At 41.5% G+C, this 22,815-nt stretch overlaps 1 protein-coding gene across 2 annotated transcripts; it reads left to right on the top strand.

Moving 5' to 3' along the window:
- Positions 1-526: 526 nt before the first annotated feature.
- On the top strand, positions 527-22,504 carry LOC135479074 (serine-rich adhesin for platelets-like). Of its 2 annotated transcripts, XM_064758793.1 has the most exons (15): positions 527-664; positions 1,936-2,262; positions 3,337-3,449; positions 4,566-4,642; positions 5,656-5,778; positions 6,751-6,835; positions 8,238-8,329; positions 8,699-8,736; positions 9,432-9,584; positions 13,221-13,292; positions 14,314-14,433; positions 14,939-15,061; positions 15,905-16,028; positions 17,136-17,275; positions 18,453-22,504. In XM_064758793.1, the coding sequence occupies exons 2-15, from the start codon at positions 2,123-2,125 to the stop codon at positions 21,283-21,285; spliced, it is 4,233 nt and encodes a 1,410-aa protein (XP_064614863.1). In that variant the 5' UTR covers positions 527-664; positions 1,936-2,122; the 3' UTR covers positions 21,286-22,504. The 2 variants fall into 2 exon arrangements, with proteins under 2 accessions (XP_064614863.1, XP_064614864.1); XM_064758794.1 differs by lacking the exon at positions 527-664 and having other exon boundaries at positions 1,581-2,262.
- Positions 22,505-22,815: the final 311 nt, after the last annotated feature.

Genomic DNA, 22,815 nt, shown 5'->3' with positions numbered 1-22,815 from the left:
TTTAATACCTGTGTGCGTCAGTAGAGTATAAAACAAAAAAAAAAATCAGCAAATTTGAAGATATCTTGTTTGTTTTAATGTTATTTTATCAATTATTTATCTTATTATATTTATTTATGTACAAGTGATAACATTTGATTATTGCTAGGCCTATACTTGGTGATTGACTCAGGTATTTTGTTAATCTGGACTTGCTAGATCTTACTGGACATAAATTCTTGTTGGATTTAAGCTCAAAAAATGTACAAAATGAAGAGATGTTTTCTCGGGTTTTTCTGTTGTTGTTTGTTTGTTTTTTTGTTTGTTTGTTTGTTTGTTTTTTGTTTGTTTGTTTGTTTGTTTGTTTTTGCCGCATTTTAATACAATGAGCAAGTACAATACAAGCTTGCCAGCTGTGATGTGCCAGTACCCAGTTACATCAAGCACAGTTACCGAACTTGACAGAAATCTCTTGTACAGGAGGCTAGAAAACAATGTAAGTTTTCTCCGCACAAAGGTATTCGCATATTCGCGTTTTCTTCAATGACAACTCTGAGACGAAGACTGCCACAACATGGCTAGAAAGTATTGCAGACAGAAAAACAAAGTTTGAAAATTTTTTTTGTGCAAATAGAGTGACATTACTTTGCCGATTCCCCTGGTAATGACTTTAGTTATAGAAAAGGTTTGTTCAGGACTCGTTTTATTTTAAATCACATTGCACACGTCACTCAGTGGATACTCGAACTTTATTGATGAACCCGATCATGAACACGAGAAAGGGGACAACCGGCACGATGTCAGAGTACCGGTAGTGTATTTTGGTGTAACGTAGAAGAGAAAAACTGCGTTACCAAGATTAAGAAGTTATTGTAGACAAAGTCTAGAGTACATCGAAGGACCATGCCAGAAAATGATAGGCCCTAGATCAGTTATTAGGTCGTGTGTTCACATCCAAATAGGGCTGTTAGATGGTAGAAGGGAATTTACATCTTGACATGTTAAAGTTGTTGAAACGGCCTTCGTGTTGTCAGTTTGTCATGACAGAAGAAGCCAGAGTGCCTACTCTTGAGTAGCGTGTTTTATCCAGCTTGTGCACATCTTTGATCATTATGATTCTTTCACATGCTGTTCAGTTTTAGAAATTATAGTCTTCACACACACTGTAGCATTTCAGTAGCCTAAATAGCTCAGGCGGGCCGTCTCTTCATCCTTAAGGATAGCGGCCGTGATGCCAAGAGTGCTACCTGTCATATAACTGTACCAGATTTACATGCTGTCCGTCACACATCGATATTGGGGCGGATAAGAAGTTTTTTATGCACCCCAACATCGATGTGTGACTGACAGCACGTAAAGCATGTAGGGCTATGTGACAGGTAGCACTGTTGGCATCAAAGCTGTTATCCTTTAGGATTAAGAGACGACTCGTCAGAGCTAAAGCCTAAATACTTCTGGATGAGCAAATGAAGAAACAAAGGCCAGAACTCATGATAAAAGGCGTTTTTTGTATCGATAAAGGGCTTAAAAGTGAAATGGGGGGGGGGGGGGGGGCATTACGGGTAGTACAAAATTCCGGTTCCAATGTGTAACACAGTACTGTTGCAGAAAGTTACAATGTACAGAACCAAAAGAGGAACTGGCTTAGATAGTCAGATAGCAGGTGAGGTGCTGTGATTAGCCTGCAATAGTTTAAGGGCAGTGTTCTGCATAAGGTATCTGACTAAATGCGGTTTTGCAGAGGGTGTTTGGTTGCCACAGGTGTCTGGGTGAATGTGGTGGCTTCCCTGAGGTACCTGTCAGACCTTGCTGTTTCATTGTGTGCGACTGGCTTCCTTCATGATATATCAACTGACATGTAATATAAATGTGTTGAAGAATAGCATTACATGTATATCCAAGTACCACAGCATGAAGTGTAATACATATCATTAAGCTATATTCTATTTGTTGCAGGGATAGATAGTTGTGATAAGATGAAATGCATTGATGTGTACAACTAAAGACCCAACTAAACCTGCCTGTGGTAAATATCTAAAATGGATACCGAAGATGTATGCCCATAGGCATAAATCCAGCAAGACTGATACTCATTAACAAGTTAATTAGTCAGGTAACATATTAAGACATTTAAGCGACGAAGATGGATAGTCATTTGCTGAGACAGGCAGTGGAGTATCACGGAGAGGGGCTGAGTCGTCAGCTAAGAGAAGAGCAGGAGGGTGGCTCAGACAGGCTGCCCCACCCTGCTCACCTGGCACAGGACTCGGGCATGGCAGACAGGTGAGTTAGCAGATGATAGGAACTTATACAATATTGCAAGAATAGACCAAAACACACTGATAATCTTTACACTTATCCGTCCTTTACCTACAGCTGTCATGACAGTGTGATATGCAAGAGTGGTGTTAAGTGGTAGAAAAATGAAAAGTGAAAATCATAGAAAAGTGAAGTAGATATATTAATATATATATATATATATATATATATATATATATATATATATATATATGTTAGTTCTGAATATCTCTACCTTGGCTCACACTCCAGCAGAGTTATGAAGCCTTATATTTATTTATCTTAGAGTAGTGCCGGAGTTCAGCCGCCTTGTGCCTCAGGACCTTATTTTGTGTCTCCTGCAAAATTACAGACCTACACAAATATGCATGCCTCACCGTTATCATTTAGCAGCCTGCCTGTCTCGAGGATTAAAACAAATCCTTCCCATCATGAGTCTAACCAATCATAGTTCATTTTAAAGCCTAAATTAGTTCTGCAAATGGGACCAAACGCTACATAAACGGGACGCGGTCGCCATTAGAGATTGGGTTCATTTGGGGCGATAAACTTCAAGGCTGATAAGGAATAAAGGTGAAGCCGACAAAACTATAGCACACATCTCTGTGCAGGTCTGTACTTTCGCAGGAGACACAACATGAGTGACTGATGAGTGATGCAGTCGAACTCTCGCACTGCTCCGATTAAAGGGAATACAAGGTTTCCTAGCTCTGCCAAAATGTAAGCTAAGGTAGAGATATTCAGAGGTATGTATATGTATACCCTAATTCTCCAAGCTTTTTACATATGAAAGATCAACTTTTGGTGCAATTTATGCATATTTTTAATTTGATTTTGGAGAAAAAATACATTGGTTATATTGGCCAATTTCAGGGCTTCGCAAAATGTATAATTTTATAATGCTCCCAAAATTTGCTTGAAAAACACCTTGCAAACATGCTGAAATGTTGAAGAATTACTATATGTATAGTTATTATGTTATTAAACAGAACCTGTAGGCTTTCTTTTGACGCATAATTTCATATTTTGTACTCTACTCTTTAACTTGTTGTCTTGCAGAGATTCGGAATTCAGCCGAAGATTGTTGAAATTTCTGGCAAAGAAGGCTGACTTGTTGTACAAAGACATGGGTGAGGAGGTGCCCTTGCCCACATCTGAAGTGGAGGAGAATGGTAAGTGTTTAAGAAGGTCAAGTATAACCGTACTTTATAACATGCTTACAGTGACCACTTTCTTGGTGATCATGTCCTTTTGCATTTTTAAACTTTCTAATGATTACAGACACTTAAAGTGTAGAAACACACATCTTCAAGAATTCTTTCATGCGCGTGTTCATCAGACAAATACGGTGGGTTAATGTAAGTTTGTGTTAATCCAGGTGAATGTAAAAGATAGGGTCTTTAAAGAAAATAACATTGAAAAAAAAAAGAAAAGAGATTATCATAATCACTAAAAATTTGAGTACAGAGCCCTTTTTCTGAGGATTGCTGGGGTTTCACCTAAAGATCATATTTTTAATGCTGGCCCAGTGGCTCTATGAACTGGCTGTTGAGGTGATATGTTTAATTCCATTTCCCTTTGGTTCAGCTGTGTGAGGGGACTCGATACCTGGGTAAGGTCAGTGATTTCACCTAGGAAAACCACCTGTTTTCCTCCATTCATAAACCTTGCCTGAGTTATATTTAAAGGGGTACAGAATCATTTCTGATTACCTGGTGTGAGAGATTGGCAAGTCTAGGCTATGCCTTGCCTAAGTCGAATTTTAGGTATGGTACATTTATTCAAGCTTGACCAAGGCTGCGAGATTTAACCTAGGAAATCCTATCTCCTCTGACAGCCAATCAACGTTGATTCACTATCTGTTCAAGTGAAGTCTTCTTTAGTGTAATGTGAAAATAAATATTGAGGGCCTCCATGGCTCAGTTGGTTAGAGCTAGGTTGCAGCGTAATGACCCAGGAGCCTCTCACCAATGCAGTCGCTATGAGTTCAAGTCCAGCTGATGCTGGTTTCCTCTCTGGCCGTACATGGGAAGGTCTAACAGCAACCTGCGGATGGTCGTGGGTTTCACCCGTGCTCTGCCCGGTTACCTTTCACCATAATGCTGGCCGCCTTCGTATATGTGAAATATTCTTGAGTACGGCGTAAAACATCAGTCAAATAAATAAATAAATAAAAATAAATAGTAAAATCAGATTCCAGTGATGTGAAAAGAGCAGCAAGTACATGTCTATGTATTGTCAACCAAAAAGTAATCTGTCCGTGTGTTGTGGAACTGTTTGCCTTTCAGATTACTATGCCATCATGCCTCCATTAGAAACCTTCATGGGAATTCCCCCTGACTGTGCCCGGTATCATTTGTTCAATGTGAGTAACAGCCATGTAACATGCTATGAAAACATTGAGACATTGTCTTTAAGAATGGAAAACCTTAATTGGTAGAATGTAGTATTAAGTGAAGAATATCAAGAGCAGCCATAAATGGTTATGTAATGATCGGCATTTGTAACAATCTCTTAGTTTTTATGTTTTATATTCATTATTCTTGATTGCTATTGGCTGATCTGTCGGGTTAAAATGTTCACATACACTTGTCTTAGCTGCAGGCCATTACCACAAGGGTATGATGCTTTCTTTGTGACGCCAAATTTACGCTGTTTTCAGCTTAATGACTGCACAGGCTTGACATAATTTTTCTCCATGACACTGCATTCCATGGCACATCATTGTGACATCACTCCACAGTACCAGTCGACATATTCTGTGTGTAGTCAACATAGCTAGCATGTCTCAGCTTAGCTCAGCTTTACATAAGCTGGATAAATATTGTGGGACCAAAATGGTTATCTGTGCGTTGAGAATTGTACATGAGGATTTAAACACTGGGTGGGAAATTTTAACCCTTTGGCGTAACTTATAGTATTTATTTATTTATTTATTTGATTGGTATTTTATGCCGTACTCAAGAATATTTCACTTATACGACGGCGGCCAGCATTATCGTGGGTGGAAACCGGGCAGAGCCCGGGGGAAACCCACGACCATCCGCAGGTTGCCGGCAAACCTTCCCACGTACGGCCGGAGGGGAAGCCAGCATGAACTGGACTTGAACTCATAGCGACCGCATTGGTGAGAGACTCCTGGGTCATTACGCTGCGCTGGCGCGCTAACCAACTGAGCCACGGAGGCCCCCGTAACTTACAATAAGCATGATACGTACTTGTCATATAAAAGTTGATGATTTCCTACTCATTAAATTCATAGTTCACCATAATGTGCATATTTACTTGTTGATCCAGACAAGGTGATGTACCAGCATAGAAACTGTATAATTTATATGCACATTGTAATGCAAGGCTAATGTTGTTGCTGTTGTGCAGAGCCTGGAGAAGCGCGATGTGGTGATCGGGGTAGTTTCTAGTGTGCTGGACAGTGGTCTAGTGGTCACTCTCCTCTGTATGGACAAGGGCAAGTGCAGGGACTTGGATCATCTCAAGATTACTGTAAGTCTCTTTTCATTTTTGATTTAAATTCATGATTGATGTTAATTTGAATTTACCAAATTGCATCATTTGTCTTATGCTTTTGTTGTTAAATTTCAATTCAAATGTTCAAAATATTCAAATTCAAATTTTTTGTATTTAGATATTTGTTTTAAATTATAGTAAATCACCTATAAATTCTTTTCACTGAATTTTTCCACCAACCAATCCAAATCACTCATGCTGTGCGAACTGCAATGCACAAGGTTGATTGGTTTTTGAGAAATCATATGAAATAATGAGATTTGTAAATCACATATAAATTCACTTGATGTTTTGCCAACCTAGCACAGCAGGGTGGTATGTTGACCCATGGAAAATCCCATGAAATTACATGTATACGTTTACAGCATGCAGTTAGTTCTATCACACTGCAAAGCAATCGTAAATATTGCCTGAGAGCTTAAGATCAGCAGTCTGTCAATTCCCTGCCACACATCCGATTTAGATGAACTTCCACCAATAGGAGGGGGCCTCCATGACATAGTTGGTTAGTGCACTAGAGCAGCGTAATGACCTCTCACCAATGCGGCCGCTGTGAGTTCAAGTCCAGCTCATGCCATAAGTGGGAAGGTCTTCCAGCAACCTGCACCTGGTGATGGGTTTCTCCTTTTCTCTGCCCGGTTTCCTTCCACCATGGTGCTGGCTGCCATCGTATAAGTGAAATATTCTTGAGTACGACGTAAAACACCAATCAAATAAATAAAATAAATAAAATTCTACCCATAGGATCTGATCAGGAGATGTTTGTGCTTTTTTGTGCAAACATATATATAATTTATCTTGTTTTGTAAATTTACAGGTAGCATCTGTTTACTTGTTTTATTTATGAACTGAAGTTTTTGTAATTTAACATAGCATATTTGTGTGCTTGGAAGTGAATGAAATTAAACTTTTTCCTTTAAAAGAGCCTATATGTACTATCTTAAATAGGCTTTCTGCCCTGTGAAGGAGTTACCTAAGGATTATGGGAATGAAAGTCCTGTGGATGCTTTCCAGGTCAAGGACAAGGTCAAAGGTGAGTTCTACGGTGAAAGACATTTGAAATGCAGTGTTTTTTTCTGCTGGTAACCATTGATGTACTCAGTACATTCAACTTACCTCATCAGACACTCAGACAGAATAATGCCTTCTGAATATGGTAATTGACATAAAGTTTCACCCTGGGACTCGGAAAGTGTATCCCAGGATTCATTGTGTTAGTTGTGCTTGTTACTGACTGGACACCTATTGCAAAATGATGTACTAAAATTATTATGATTAAAACTGAGGAATACGTGAACTGTTTGTGGTAGGAGCATAGACTAACTGCTCAGTGAAGTGTGAGCTTGTTTATTTACATTCTTGAACTGTCAGTATAATTCCCTGACCACCCCTGATGCTCCCAACAGTAACTCACTTGTGAAACTTTAGGTAATTTACCGAATGCCTGAATAAACAGCTAAACAGCAAACATGCTAAAAGGTTGAAGAACTACAGTATATGCTTAGATGCTCTGAGATGGACATAGTTTGGAAGCAAAAGATGTTATTCTTACAAAAGGATATGTCAGCCTGATTACATATTCATATTTAGGTAAAAATTCATGAATATTTATTACTGGACTGGAGATTGCGTAAGAGTAAAAGAATATCATATCTGACATTGTGAATATTTTTGCTCCGCCTGACAGTTTTTGTTGTTAATTTTGTCGGCTGACAGTCCACCATTAAAATTTTAAAGTCATTCTTTAAAGTATATGTAAGTCATTACTTACACATAAATATAAAGATTTAACAATGTTGAAGTTGTGGAATCTCCAGGTTGAGAAAACCCTGTTTTAATCAGAAGAGGCTATAAAGTATAATTACCCCTAAATGGCCTAAAATTTCAGCAGTTGCTCATTTTTCCATATTCTGGGAGTTCTGTTGAGTTTAGAAAGGTGCTTTGAGCAGTGTTTGGAAGGTAGGATGATATCGCGCTGGGAAAGGGTGAATACTGGTATTAGCACCTGAGTAGTATCATGACATTTATTTACCTCCAAAAATGCTCTTTTGTTGTCAAATTTTTAGGTCATTTATAGTAAGTTTGTTGTAATAGGAAAGTGGCTGGTTTATTTATCCCAGCAAGTGACATGACAAAGACAGTTTCCTGGATCTCAGTCAGTTTATCTTTCCATTGTGTGAACTATCTGGATCAAATGCATTTTGATACTCTTTTTCACTATCACTGAACTGGCTTAAATCTGGCGGTGTGAACAGACATATTCTTGGACCAGCTTGAACTGTCTGGACCACATGGTCTTGTTAGCGCCCAAATGTTTATTACTGGTTTCACTTAAAATCGGAGCAGATATGATCCTGAAGAATTTTGGTCATGTGGACATTAGTTTGAAGATGAGTTTTTCTGATTAAACCATGTACCTGACTTTGACCCCTCAGCTGTGGTGATCAGTGTCAACCCAGAGACCGAGAAGATCATCCTGTCGCTACTGAAGAAGTCCATGCCCCCAGACACACCCTGCCCTAAACTGGTGAGTGGACAGGAGTAATTCGCAGAGATGTGGGACAAACACAGGTGACAAAGGGAGTCACTCTCTTATCATCGAATCATCTTTGTAATAATTTGATGTAAAACATGGCATGAAGGACACGACCTAAGTTTTTATTTTTGTTTCACATGTGTTCCATATTACATATAGATTTCCGTCGTGTAATCTCATTGCGTAATGTTTTTTTTGTGCTTGCCTTTTCTATAGAGATGATCTAATTAGACTTATATGGCTGATTTAACTTTAAAGCATCATTTCATCATGTAAAACAACTATGTAAAGGATCAAAGAAAAATGACACCTGTTGTGATGCTTGTACTAATGCAGTGTTTGCTTTCCATTGTGTTTAAGGGAGTTATTAACGATGATGAGTTTCCTGTTTATTACAGGTAGGTTAAGTTTCCTGTTTATTACAGGTGGGTTAAGTTTCCTGTTTATTACAGGTGGGTTAAGTTTCCTGTTTATTACAGGTGGGTTAAGTTTCCTGTTTATTACAGGTGGGTTAAGTTTCCTGTTTATTACAGGTAGGTTAAGTTTCCTGTTTATTACAGGTGGGTTATTGTTTTATCCTTGATTACCAGTTACTGTTGACCTAAATCTGTTTTTAGGAAACAGGTTTGGGTTTCTGTTTGGTAATTGATAAGTTTGATGGTTTCCTTCAGGCATGAAAATGACTTGTAAGACCTATTAATAAAATAATAAATCAACAATTCATGTCTGTGATTTACATTACATGCTGTGAGTTCAAGTCCAGCTCATGCTGGCTTCCTCTCCAGCAGTACGTGGGAAGGTCTGGCAGCAACCTGCGGATGGTTATGGGTTTTCCCCGGCTCTGCCCGGTTTCCTCCCACCATATTGCTGGCCACCGTCGTATAAGCGAAATATTCTTGAGTACAGCATAACACACCAACCTGATAAATAAATAAATATATAAATAAATACATTACATGCTGTCTTGCAAGGATTTTTTACACCCTGATCTTGACTGCTAGAAAAACAATGTTCATTGCAGTGATAAACACCAATCAAATGGTTACAAATGGTTACAGTTTGATTGAACACTATGACTGTGTTTTTGTTTCAGACGACATCTTCAGATCCGGGGCGTGACTTATGATGAGTTACTGCACTCCGTCATGGGCTTTAACAATAGCTTCTGTGTTCCGTACTTAGTGAGGGAGTTAGGGGTAGAGTCTGATCACCATCGTCCCCCATCATTGAGGAGAAGTCTGATCAGGTAAGGGCATCATCACCCAGAACAAGTCAGATAAGGCACAACCCACCTCACACATGCCCCATGTTGCTCCTATTGGCCCTAGAAGATAGGGTGCTTGTCAGTGCATGTGCATGTCTGAAAGACTTAAGTTGCAGACATTTTATTACTAGAATACTGTGGACAAGTAAATTGTCCATAAATGGCAATTGCTTTTGTATAGTTTACAAAAATAAATACTGAATACCTTTACATTATAGTTATGTATGGCTTTATGACTCAAACAAGGTTGTCATTTTGAATCATTACTATTCAGGCTCACTATTTTCTTACTAATGTATGACACCGGTTGTGACAGCCACACCCTCAGATCAGATCTACATGTAGGTAACATTGTATCTGCCTAAGAGAAGCTATGGGTCAAGATGGTCAGCACGCCATCATGGCACAGTGACTCAGGAGCCTCTCACCAGTGCTGTCGCTGTGAACTCAAGTTCAGATGCTGGCTTCCTCTCCAGCTGTACGTGGGAAGGTCTACCAGCAACCTGCGGGTGGTCGTGGGTTTCCCACGGGCTTATACGTGGGAAAGTCTCCTAGCAACTTAGGAACTGTTTTGGGTTTCCCCCGGGCTGTGCCTAGTTTCCTCCCACCATAATACTGGGCGCCGACGTATAAATGAAATATTCTTGAATACGGTGTAAAACACCAATGAGATAGATAAATAATAGAAGCTACATGTACTCTGTATTTTCAAAGGATCTCAATAAGCACTGACCAGTTGGATTTAAAAAACAGTCATTTGATACAGAATATAAATGGACAAAAACAAAATCTTGAGAACAAAAATGATTTGAGAATAGAAAATGAAAAACTCCATGAATGTTTCGGTCTTTTTACGTTCATACATGATACATGTAGACTGGCTGTTGGATAGAGCCACAAAGCAGTGGGTGAGAGGTTAGAACATTCATATCACAAGCAAGAGACCCACAATCCCAACCCTCTCATACTTAAAACTTTAATATTGGTCATCTTGAAACTTTTTGACTTGTTTCTCAGCATAAGGGAATAGGCCAAGTATTGGTCAGACCTTAGTACATATATTAGGTTAAGGCAATAGATCTGGTATCTTGTATATGACAGTCAGGCAGCTTTGGGACTGGCCTGCTGCTAGAAGACACTGAAGACACAAGCTACATGTAATTTCACCTTCCAACTGCCACTAAATGTGCGTACTTTGGAACATTTTTAATCATCCCTTGATCATGTATTCATGCCGTCAGTATTGTGCTTCAGATTTGATGCCTGGTTTCCTCCCACCATAATGCTGGCCGCACCTGCAGATGGTTGTGTGTTTCCCCCGGTCTCTGCCTGGTTTCCTCCCACCATAATACTGGCTGCACTTGCAGATGGTTGCGGGTTTTCCCTGGGCTCTGCCTGGTTTCCCTCCACCATATTACTGTCTGCACTTGCAGATGGTTGCAGGTTTTGCCCGGGCTCTGCCTGGTTTCCTCCCACCATAATGCTGGCCGCACTTGCGGATGGTTGTGTGTTTCCCCCGGTCTCTGCCTGGTTTCCTCCCACCATAATGCTGGCCGCACCTGCAGATGGTTGTGTGTTTCCCCCGTGCTCTGCCTGGTTTCCTCCCACCATAATACTGGCCGCACTTGCGGATGGTCGTGGGTTTTCCATGGGCTCTGCCTGGTTTCCTCCCACCATAATACTGGCTGCACTTGCGGATGGTTGTGTGTTTCCCCCGGTCTCTGCCTGGTTTCCTCCCAGCATAATACTGGCCGCACTTGCAGATGGTCGTGGGTTTTCCCTGGGCTCTGCCTGGTTTCCTCCCACCATAATACTGGCTGCACTTGCAGATGGTTGTGGGTTTTGCCCGGGCTCTGCCTGGTTTCCCCCCACCATAATGCTGGCCTCACCTGCAGATGGTTGTGTGTTTCCCCTGGGCTCTGCCTGGTTTCCTCCCACCATAATACTGGCCGCACCTGCAGATGGTAGTGGGTTTCCCCTGTGCTCTGCCTGGTTTCCTCCCACCATAATACTGGCCGCACCTGCAGATGGTGGTGGGTTTCCCCCGGGCTCTGCCTGGTTTCCTCCCACCATAATACTGGCCGCACCTGCACATGGTTGTGGGTTTCCCCTAGGCTCTGCCTGGTTTCCTCCCACCATAATACTGGCCGCACCTGCAGACGGTTTCAGGTTTTCCCAGGCTCTGCCCAGTTTCCTCCCACCATAATACTGGCCACACCTGCAGATGGTGGTGGGTTTTCCCTGGGCTCTGCGCAGTTTCCTCCCACCATAATACTGGCTGCACCCGTAGATGGTCGCAGGTTTCCCCCGTGCTCTGCCTGGTTTCCTCCCACCATAATACTGGCCGCACTTGCGGATGGTCGTGGGTTTTCCGTGGGCTCTGCCTGGTTTCCTCCCACCATAATACTGGCTGCACTTGCGGATGGTTGTGTGTTTCCCCCGGTCTCTGCCTGGTTTCCTCCCAGCATAATACTGGCCGCACTTGCAGATGGTCGTGGGTTTTCCCTGGGCTCTGCCTGGTTTCCTCCCACCATAATACTGGCTGCACTTGCAGATGGTTGTGGGTTTTGCCCGGGCTCTGCCTGGTTTCCCCCCACCATAATGCTGGCCTCACCTGCAGATGGTTGTGTGTTTCCCCTGGGCTCTGCCTGGTTTCCTCCCACCATAATACTGGCCGCACCTGCAGATGGTAGTGGGTTTCCCCTGTGCTCTGCCTGGTTTCCTCCCACCATAATGCTGGCCTCACCTGCAGATGGTGGTGGGTTTCCCCCGGGCTCTGCCTGGTTTCCTCCCACCATAATACTGGCCGCACCTGCACATGGTTGTGGGTTTCCCCTGGGCTCTGCCTGGTTTCCTCCTACCATAATACTGGCCGCACCTGCAGATGGTTTCAGGTTTTCCCGGGCTCTGCCCAGTTTCCTCCCACCATAATACTGGCCACACCTGCAGATGGTGGTGGGTTTTCCCTGGGCTCTGCGCAGTTTCCTCCCACCATAATACTGGCTGCACCCGTAGATGGTCGCAGGTTTCCCCCGGGCTCTGCCTGGTTTCCTCCCACCATAATGCAACCTGCGGATGGTTGTGGGTTTCCCCCGGGCTGTGCCCGGGTTCCACCCACCATAATGCTGTCCGTCGTCGTATAAGTGAAATATTCTTGAGTACGGCGTAAAACACCAATCAAATAAATAAATAAATGCCACCATAATACTGGCCGCCGTCTTATAAGTGAAATATTCTCGAGTACAGCGTAAAACACAAATCAGATAAATAAATAAATAAATAAATCAAAGCTTTGAAATAAAACAACCTTGAGCTAGATGTACTAGCTTTATATACATGTACAACTAATCAAGTTTTGGTATTTTTAGGATTGCAGTTACAATATGTTACCTGCAGATTTCTTCCATGACTGAGTTGTAAACTCATTTTGCCTGATTCTGAGCTCTATTGATTGTTTTATGGTTTGTTTGAGGATAATATGCCTGTAAAAGTGTACTTTTGGGGACAATTTCTTTGTGTGAATACATTACGTTTCTTCTCAAGATTACCAGGGTAGATCGGTGCTTCTTGTCTTGACTTAGTTCATATCTTTTACACCAAGTTTCCTCCTCTTCACAGGTTAGAAATTCCACCGTCAGAAACTGCTGAAGGGTTAAGAAAGACACAGTCAACTAAGTGGGCAATGAAAAGGTGAGACTAAGACATTGCAACATGTAAGTAATTCTGTTGAAAAGCTTAACTGCTGAAGAATTTGTTAGACCAAAATTTCAGTACACATTAGCTGAGATTTACAACTACTTGGCCCTCTATCATGACCACAGGAAAATGAAATCGGAAACTTTTGACATTACCAGATTCGTCTACATGTACTGTGTTTGGGTGTGTCTAATTCTAAACCTGTGGCATCTAATAAATTGCAATGAACATCACTGTCTTAATTTTTTTTTTACCCAACTCTGTTTAAGCCATGATACTTGGGGACGTGTAATTTGCTACTAGTGAAACATTTGCAGGAACAGTTAGAATAAAACTCTGAGGTAAATTTAGGTCGTATTTCACTGGCTATTTAAGACTATTTAGCACGTTATCACACCATCATCGTTGCTGCTCTGGCTTTACTCTGTGTTGTAAGTTTTTCATTATAATGACTGAGTTTAAATAAAATGTAAAATAGGACATCTGTGTGCTGATCAGTATAACCCTTCAGATGACTCTTAGGACAAAGCTTTGAGTGAGTGAGTGAGTGCTTGGGGTTTAACGTCGTACTCAACAATTTTTCAGTCATATGACGACGAAGGAATCATTAGGGTGCATGCACGTGTTATGTGCCTCCTTGTTGCAGGACGGATTTCCACCGCTCTTTTATTTAGTGCTGCATCACTGAGACGACTTACCGAAGGCAAGTAAGCCACCCCGCCCGAGCCATTATACTGATACGGGTCAACCAGTCGTTGCACTATCCCCTTCATGCTGAACGCCAAGCGAGGAAGTTACAACTTCCTCTTTTAAAGTCTTAGGTGTGACTCGAACAAGGATTGATTCTGGATCTACCGGTCCCGAAGCGGACAACAAAGCTTTGATATAGGTACATATAGACATATGATCTCACATGAGATTACAGGACATTTTGAGGCTGATTGAAACAAACAATTCATAATGAAATTTACTGATTTACATTTTACTATTTCATTCACTGTTGCCATGGTTACAGTGTTGCTGAGGGTGTGGCATATTTCAAAGCGGGGAAGCCGTTGGAGGCGATGCAGCTGCTGAATAAAGCCCTCCAGGTGGATGTGGATAATGTGGAGGCCCTGGTCGCTAGAGGCGCCCTGTGAGTATCGGGGTCATGGACAAGGGTTATGTCACAAATTATAAATTGTCTTGGCTAAGTATGGTGGAAAAGTTGTTTATTCCTGTGAAGGTGTTTGCATGTGTGTTTATCCCCATTAGGATTGGGTGCTTCCAGGCCTGATACAGTGTATGAATAGTAACAGCTAGACAGTGAAATATTTATTTTCTTTACTATTCTCCAATGTTGCGTCTCTCGTGTTTGTCCTGTGTGATCTTAAATAACCTCATCTGTGCGATATATCCAAAGCGAATATTTGATCTTCACTAAATTTTTGTTTGAAATTTCATGACATGGAACATTAATACTTAATCAGCTATATTTTCCCCACGTTTGTCAGTTTGTCTGTTTTGTAGCAAATTATAACTGTGTTTATGCTGTAGAAAAGAGCAACAACACATAAATGCAACATTTTGCCAGGACATAGTGTAAGTTATCAGTATATTTTCAACAATCTCCAGTGTAACCTATTTGTTTTTTGTTTCAGATATGCCAATAATGAAAGTTACAGTAAGGCTATTGATGACTTCCAGTTAGCACTTAAAACCAACCCAAGTCACAGCAATGCCAGAAAATACCTTCATGAAACACTTATCGCCAAGGGAAGAGAGTAAGTTGTGAAAACTTTAAATTCTGTATTTTAATTTAAGAACAAAGGTGTTGGCTTGATGGAGTCTTGGCCTTGAAATGTACATACCTGTCGTTCGTCTGGAAGTCAGTCTTAGAGATGTCTATCCCTAGGGCTCTGGAGGAACTTACGCCTAAAGTTGTCTATTGTCGGAGTTCTTTGGGAGTTCTTATCCTTTTTTGTTAATGGCCCTAAGACCATGGTGAGGCAACTCTTAAAGGAGACCTGGGGCCTCCGTGGCTCAGTGGGTTAGCGCACTAGCACAGCGTAATGACCCAGGAGCCTCTCACCTGTGCGGTCACTATGAGTTCAAATCCAGCTCATGCTGGCGTCCTCTCCCGCCGTATGTGGGAAGGTCTGTTAGCAACCTGCGGATGGTCGTGGGTTTCCCCCGGGCTCTGCGCAGTTTCCTCCCACCATAACGCTGGCCGCCGTCCTATAAGTGAAATATTCTTGAGTACGGCATAAAACACCAATCAAATCAATAAATAAATAAATTAAAGGAGACTTTAAAAAAAAATCCATATTCGATAATCAAATCAAATTGGTATTTACCAAGAATAGCTCAAATTTTTCCCTTTTATGAGCACTATTTATAATGATAAAAAAGTTTGAAAAAGTTATAATGTGATCTGCTTTATGAATTTTTGGAGCTTTGTTGGCGATTTTGAACGGAAAATGTGCACAGGAGAGATTGACATGTTGTGGAACGTAATAATTTGAAGTAATAGCAAAGATTTGATTCGATTGGATTTGATTTGAGCTGATTAATGTTTTGCCAAGGAGGCATGTGATGCTGATGAACTGTACTCTCCTCTGTGTAAGGTTACACGACAGCCGCAGTTACAACGATGCTGAGAACTATTATCACCGAGCTCTGGAGCTGAATAGATCTGATCCGGAGGTCATACACTACCTAAGGCTGTGTCAGCGCAGAGAGCCTGTGCAGGTGAGCGCTAGTGTCCTTCTGAAGAGAAGATGCGAACAAGTCGCATTTTACATTTAGCACCAGCTGGACTGGTTTTTGACACTCAGTTGTAGGAGTTTGGACTGATTACCTAGTGGTGGGATGTGACTGTTTGGCAGAAGCTGTTAATAGCTGAGCTCTGCTGTTTTGAAAGGGAAAATGCCTTTAATCAACATAAAAGAATGAAATCACCCCAGCTCCCACGCCCCGCTAAAAGTAGAAGTGAAAACAAATGACACATATATATATACCTGCTACCTTGATATTACAACAGTATTTCCTTTCATTGGCACTGTTTAATGATAAAAACGATTTTATGTTGAGCGACAATTGACCTTCTGTGAACAGGCTTTCTCTTGACAAATTTAATCGTTCCTAGATTCACTACATATGAAATGTGTAGTATGTTGATATATTCTGTCATACATAAAATATGGGTTGGTAAAATGTTAATAGTTGCATATTTTTAGGATGACTAAAATTATCTTCATGAAGATTAGAAGTCGTTACAAATACACGTATGGTTCACTGTCTGTCTCGGAAAATGGAAGTCGAAACAACTGGAATGTTTTCAGCTTCGTGCCATGGAAAAAAGGAAGAGGATATGCAGTACATGCGTACAATAGTTTCCAACATTGCCTTGTTGGAATCCAAAATGTGCATCAAAACAAACATTCGGGTACCAGTCCTCATAAAAAATGGACTTTCCAGGTCATTAATTGTACGTGGGAAGGTCTGGCAGCAACCTGCGAATGGTTGTGGGTTTCCCCTGGGCTCTGCTCGGTTTCCACCCACCATAATGCTGGCCGCCATCGTGAACGTGAACTATTCTTGAGTACAGCGTAAAACACTAATCAAATAAAATAAATAAATAAATCATTGATCGCAAGACCAGTTCCCAAAACGACGTTGAACACAAATATGTTAAGAACGGAATTAGGACTGAAACATGCAAAGATAATCACTCAACTGTTTCGACTGACGTTGACCTTGCAGTAGTTGTTGTAATGATATTTAGTGAGAGTCTATTTTGCACCTTGTTAATGTTTAGGGATGTGAAGAGACATGACACGTGTTTTGTATTTACAGGTGTCTCGCCGCTCTGCCCACCACACCGACTCTGATTGTGAAGATGTCCAGTCCCGCTCCAGTAGTCATCAGGACTTTCCCCTCAGCCAGACCAAAGATAAGCTTCTCAGGCTCATAAAGGAGGAGGAGAGAGGACGTGGGTAAGCAACCCTACATGCCACATTTGCCTTCAGTTACGTTTCTAGGACTGCCCAAATGGATTGATGGAAAGTAGTGTAACCTAATTCCTCAATCTTTTCACACATGAAGAGCAATTAATATACATTTTTAAGTTGATTTCGGAGACAAACTATATGGCTTAATTTGGCCAATTTCAGGGCTCCTCAAAAAATGTAATTGTATCAGTCTTCACTTGAGAATATGCTTGAATAAACACCGTGCAAACATGCGAAAAGGTTCAAGGATTACAGTACACAACATTGGCAAGGTCAAATCTAAATGAATTCTGTTGGGTATTTCATAACTGGTGCAGTATATTCAGTAAGATTAATTTGCTGTTCTAAGTCCTTTTTTGGAAATAGTTGAGTATTTTGAAATGCATTGAATAGATTCTCCTTTGCTTAGTCAGTTACACTGCTTTAATCCATTAGCCTTTGACTAGGTATTGAGGTAGCCTGTTTGTATCCAGCTCCCGCTTATTGTATGGCTGAAATATGTAGGTATTAAAGTAAGACAGGTACCTCATAAACCCACCGTGTTACAGGTCATTGCTTCAGTTTGGTAAAAAGACCAAAGGCATAAAGGAAATAAATACATAGTAGTTCATGTTGTTGTTGTTAAGAAACTACAGTGTGCCTTTCTTTGAAACAAAGGAACACATTTATACAACCTTAAATGAAAGAGCTATACAAATTGTGGAATTCTAAGAATTTTAAGTTGTTGTAAGAGAGAAAAACGGTTTTAAACATCGTCGTTTTCTACAAAATCCACTGATTCAAGGCACATTGAAAGTCCAACCATGTTTTAGGCTTATCCAATGAAAACCGTTCTTTTCTCCCCTCAAATATTCACGGTGACGTCAATGTGCTAAAGGCTGTATTCCGACCATATGATTAACATGCGTTTCCAGTATCAGCTAAATACGTTCGTATCTGTTAATATGGCGGCCTAAAGGAGAGTCCTAAGCCTTCAACGTTTAACTATTAACTACTCGAATAACAAGCACCGCTGGCAGAAAATTGAGATGTTTGTTTAACTTTAAGTATACCTCTTTCATTTAAGGTGTAGGTTGTATAAATGTGTTCTTTTCTTTTAATTCATTATCATCATCATGGTAATAATACTTCATTTTGCCTACTTTCGTTTTTATTTGTTTAGATCTAAGAAAGACCGACACAAGTCTGGGGACTGGCAAAGTTCTCCAGGAGGCCATGGGCGCTCTAGAAGAATCTCTGAGCCCAAGTATGAGCGAATGACATCAGTCTCTCCCAGCGAGCGTAAGGGACAGCCTGATACCAGCCCTTCACGGAGATGGGACACTGGAAATCGCAAAAAACATTCTCATGGAAGTAGAAGACGATCCAGGTCTCCAAACAGCCCTGACAGTAGCAAGCTTTACGGCAACTCATCGTCGTCATCTTCTTCTTCTTCTTCCTCATCATCAACATCATCATCCAGCTCATCATCCTCATCTTCATCGTCATCTAGCAGCGGATCATCCTCTGATTCATCCACGTCTCCTAGCCCCAGGAAAGCTGCTAGACGCTCCACACGAAGTTCTCTCCAGACAAAAGAAAGCCAAAAAAGCAGTCAGGATCGTCATGGAAGAGTCTTAACAGAAAAGGAAGTTCGGCGGCATTCCAGAGGTTCAATAGAAAGGTATGACGATAGACGTCTCTCAGGATCTGAAGAGAGGAATAGACAGCTGTGGAAGTCAGATGACGGGGATAGAGGTGTGGAAGAGGCAAGAAGAGTCCTAGCTTCCAAACGCTGGGACGGTTATGGACAAGACGACCGTCGAAGATCTACCGATCTCAGACCCATCAAGGAAAGTTCCCGAAACCGGTCGCCTCCTCCCCAGGGTTTGGACTACCAAGACAGTGATACCGGTGCAAGATCTCAGATTGCCGCTACTGCTGAGGACAACAAAAGCAAGAGTATGAAATTCATGGAGTATTTAGAAACGAAACATAACCCACATGCTAGGGTGTTTTCGCCAGATTTACAAGAAAGAGCAGGATTAACACAAAAGCGTTTAAGAGACACTCCGTCTGGGCGTAGCACACCTGGGATTGACAGCGCGCATGCAGGAACACCAGAGAAGAAAACGTTGCTTGGTTCTCCAATCTGCAGAAAAACAAGAGGTTTGGTAGTACGAGGCAGTCCTGAAGAAATGCCCACACACTTTCGAGGTGGCGAAAAGAAGATGCAGAGGAACACATCCCCGCGCCATTCAGATAAATCTGACCTTAATTCTGCTGGCGTAGTTGATACTGTCCAAGCAGACCACAACTCGACTGAGCAGGTATTGAGTAAAAACAAGCTCTATGATGACATTAAAATTCAGGTTCATAATGATAAGTTTTATGCAAAACCAAAGGAAGGTCATTCTGGTCAGGCAATAAGGACTGTGTCTGGAGGTCCGACAGTTATAGCTCAGAACTACAGTCATGTCGGATCAGCTGAATTATCCCCTGAAAGGGGTTCGGACAATAGCCACAAGGAGAAACGGGATAGGCATTCACTAGAGCACGATACTAGGAGAGACGGAGATGACAGAAGTCGTTCTCAGTCAGGGTCAGGTAGCACAGGAAGAGTCAAGGATCCAAGAGCCCCCGAGTCGGATCGAAGGAATTATCAAATAAATTTACCTGATGTTGTTGAAAGCGCCAGAAAACATAGTTCCAAGAAGAAAGAACGGAATAGTCTAGATAAACGAGACACAGCTGCATCCAGGAGTCGACAAAGATCGATTTCCATAGATCGATGTAGATCTGCTTCCAGAAGTCTGGATAGAAGATCGAGTTCCAGAGATCGACGTAAATCGAGCTCCAGAGATCGATATAGATCGCGTCCCAGAGATCGGCATACAAAGGGCCGCAGAGATCGACAAAGGTCAAGTTCCAGAGATCGACATAGATCGGCTTCCAGAGCTCGGCATAGAAGATCGAGTTCCAGAGATCGTTGTAAATCGAGCCCCAGAGATCGACATAGATCGAACTCCAGAGATGGACATAGATCGAACTCCAAAGATCGACATAGATCGAACTCCAGAGATCGACATAGATCGAACTCCAAAGATCGACAGAGATCGAGCTCCAGAGATCGACATAGATCGAGTTCCAGAGATCGACATAGAAGTAGCTCCAGAGATCGGCAAAGGTCGAGTTCCAGAGATCGACATAGATCGACTTCCAGAGCTCAGTATAGAAGATCGAGTTCCAGAGATCGACATAAATCGACTTCAAGAGATCTCCAAAGGCCAAGCTCCAGAGATCGACATAGATCGAGCTCCAGAGACCGGCGTAAATCGAGCTCCAGAGATGGACGTAGATCGAGTTCCAGAGATGGGCATAGAAAGGGCTTCAGACACCGGCAAAGGTCAAGTTCCAGAGATCTACGTAGATCGAGTTCCATTCACCTACGGCGATCTAGATCCAGTCACCGACAGCGATCCAGATCCAGAGACCGGCATAGATCAGGCTCCCGAGAAAAACGAAGTCAACATAGAACGTCATCTGGCAATCAGTCTCGTACAGGTGATTACAGAGGATCTTCTGTCTCTCAAAACCGGGACAGAAAACGGAGACGCCCTTCATCTTCCAACTCGTCTTCAAGGTCGTCAAACTCTAGCTCTAGTTCGGGATCTTCACCCTCACCCAAAAAAAGGAAGACTGAAGGCTCCAAAGTTAAGAGAAATCCTCCGCTTTCAGAAGTGAAGAAGCCTTTTACGGATTTGGCTCCTGCTAAAACCACAGGGTTGATGATGTACATACCCAGGCAGTTGAAAGTGAAATCTGCGGGAAAACTTACTCGCGAAGGTGCCGACAAGCGAGTGTCGGCAATATCTACTGCTACGGTAACAGCAGCGAAGCAACAGCCTCAGCCGGAACTGAAAGAAATGGAGGACTTCTTAAGTCAATTGAAAGAGAAGAAGAAACAGCAGCTCATTGCTGAAGGTGTGTTTGATAAATACAAAAAGCCGACCTAGTTTATTTACCGACAACTTATCCTATCACAATGAAGGTGTAAGAATGCTTGTTTTTGTTAGGTTTTTTTTTTTTTCTTTGGTCTGACGGTGTGTTCACCCTATATTTCGTCTCCTTTGTCATTTGCCGTTGGGAAATAAATAACTTAAAGTAAATCACTCAGCGAAGTGATCAGTTTTTCCAACGACTTGTATTTCTAGGTGTGGGCATTTAAGCATGCACCAGAAAGGGTGATGTAGTGTAACGTTGTTCCTTCATTACATCGTCTTTCAGTTTTCTCAAGGCATACCTTATTCCGAAAATACAAAGTGTGCATACCGTACTCTGATAGCGTTATAAGGAATAAAAAAAACAGGCAATGTAATTGATTTTACCCTGTAGCAGAGGGTCCGAGTAACATGTCGAAGACATTTTATCGCATTCATAAATTCTCGTATTAAACTTAAACTCGAATTGATGATTAGATAATAAACTGAACCAGTGTTCCATCCAAAGACATCAGTCAAGGCGTACATGAGATTATCGGCAGACTTTCTGTGACATCAGTGCAAGATTTCCGGGATAAACGCTGTAATACGTGTTCATACACGCCGTTGGATTCATTTTCAAATAATAATTTGTGTCTTTTTTCAATGTCATTGACATTTATGATGGTTTTGTAAGTGCTTTTACGAATCCTCGATGCAATGTACTTATGATCTGTGTCAGCTCTTCCTACCGGACTTTACCGGAAAGCATTCGTTTGACTGTCATATTGACATATGTACACGCCAATTGGATTACATATACACTTAAAGGTTTACAAATGTCGTTGTTCTTGCAACGTAATACTGTAATAACTGTAATAGTACAACTTTCCTGTCGTTCGACGAGAAGCTGCGTCGTATTTGATTGGATGGTATTGAAGACAAGGGATTATGGGCGAAAGCTGTTATTTGAGTCTCACGTCAGTGACTGCACTGTTTTGGTATCTGGAAAGGAGCGTCCATTATGTTTGCGTTAGTGAACATATCTTGGGAAATAAATTTAATGTCTTTATACCTCAAGCATGTTCACTAGATTGTATACATGTAAGCTTGATAGTAATATTATGTCTTAATTTCCCTGTTCTTGATTGCATTTAATGTGTGTATGGGCGCGTAAATGATTAATCCTGTACATGTACAATAAATGTCCTTTTTTTCACGGGGGACAGTACTTTCCGGCGTGTTAGTGATCCAATCAGAGATGCGTTTATTTAGAATGCAGCATATCCATTGCGTGTACATGTGCAATAAATGCAGTTTGTAAGAAAACTTTTGTTTATTTGTTTCTCTCTCAATCTAGTCTGTGCCATCACACGGGATGGCGTGCCGATACAGCGACATGAAACTTGGACTTGATACACATCAGGAGAGCTTGCCAATAACATCATGCACCCCTGCATGTTTTCTTATTTACATAATCAGTGGAGATTTAATCATCTGTAATGACCAAAGGGTTTTACATTTATCCGGCTTATCTTATACGACCAGCCATTCTCGGGCGGAATT

Source organism: Liolophura sinensis, chromosome 12, assembly GCF_032854445.1.
Source record: "Liolophura sinensis isolate JHLJ2023 chromosome 12, CUHK_Ljap_v2, whole genome shotgun sequence".
NCBI lineage: Eukaryota > Metazoa > Mollusca > Polyplacophora > Chitonida > Chitonidae > Liolophura > Liolophura sinensis.
Note: the sequence above shows the minus strand (reverse complement) of the source record. Positions and strands in the feature narration are given on the sequence as shown.

Coding starts and splice junctions, on each gene's coding strand:
- LOC135479074 (XM_064758793.1), top strand. CDS start 2,123: ATGGATAGTCATTTGCTGAGACAGGCAGTGGAGTATCACGGAGAGGGG. Junction 6,836..8,237: donor GGTCAAGGACAAGGTCAAAG/GTGAGTTCTACG, acceptor TTGACCCCTCAG/CTGTGGTGATCAGTGTCAAC. Junction 13,293..14,313: donor ACTAAGTGGGCAATGAAAAG/GTGAGACTAAGA, acceptor CCATGGTTACAG/TGTTGCTGAGGGTGTGGCAT.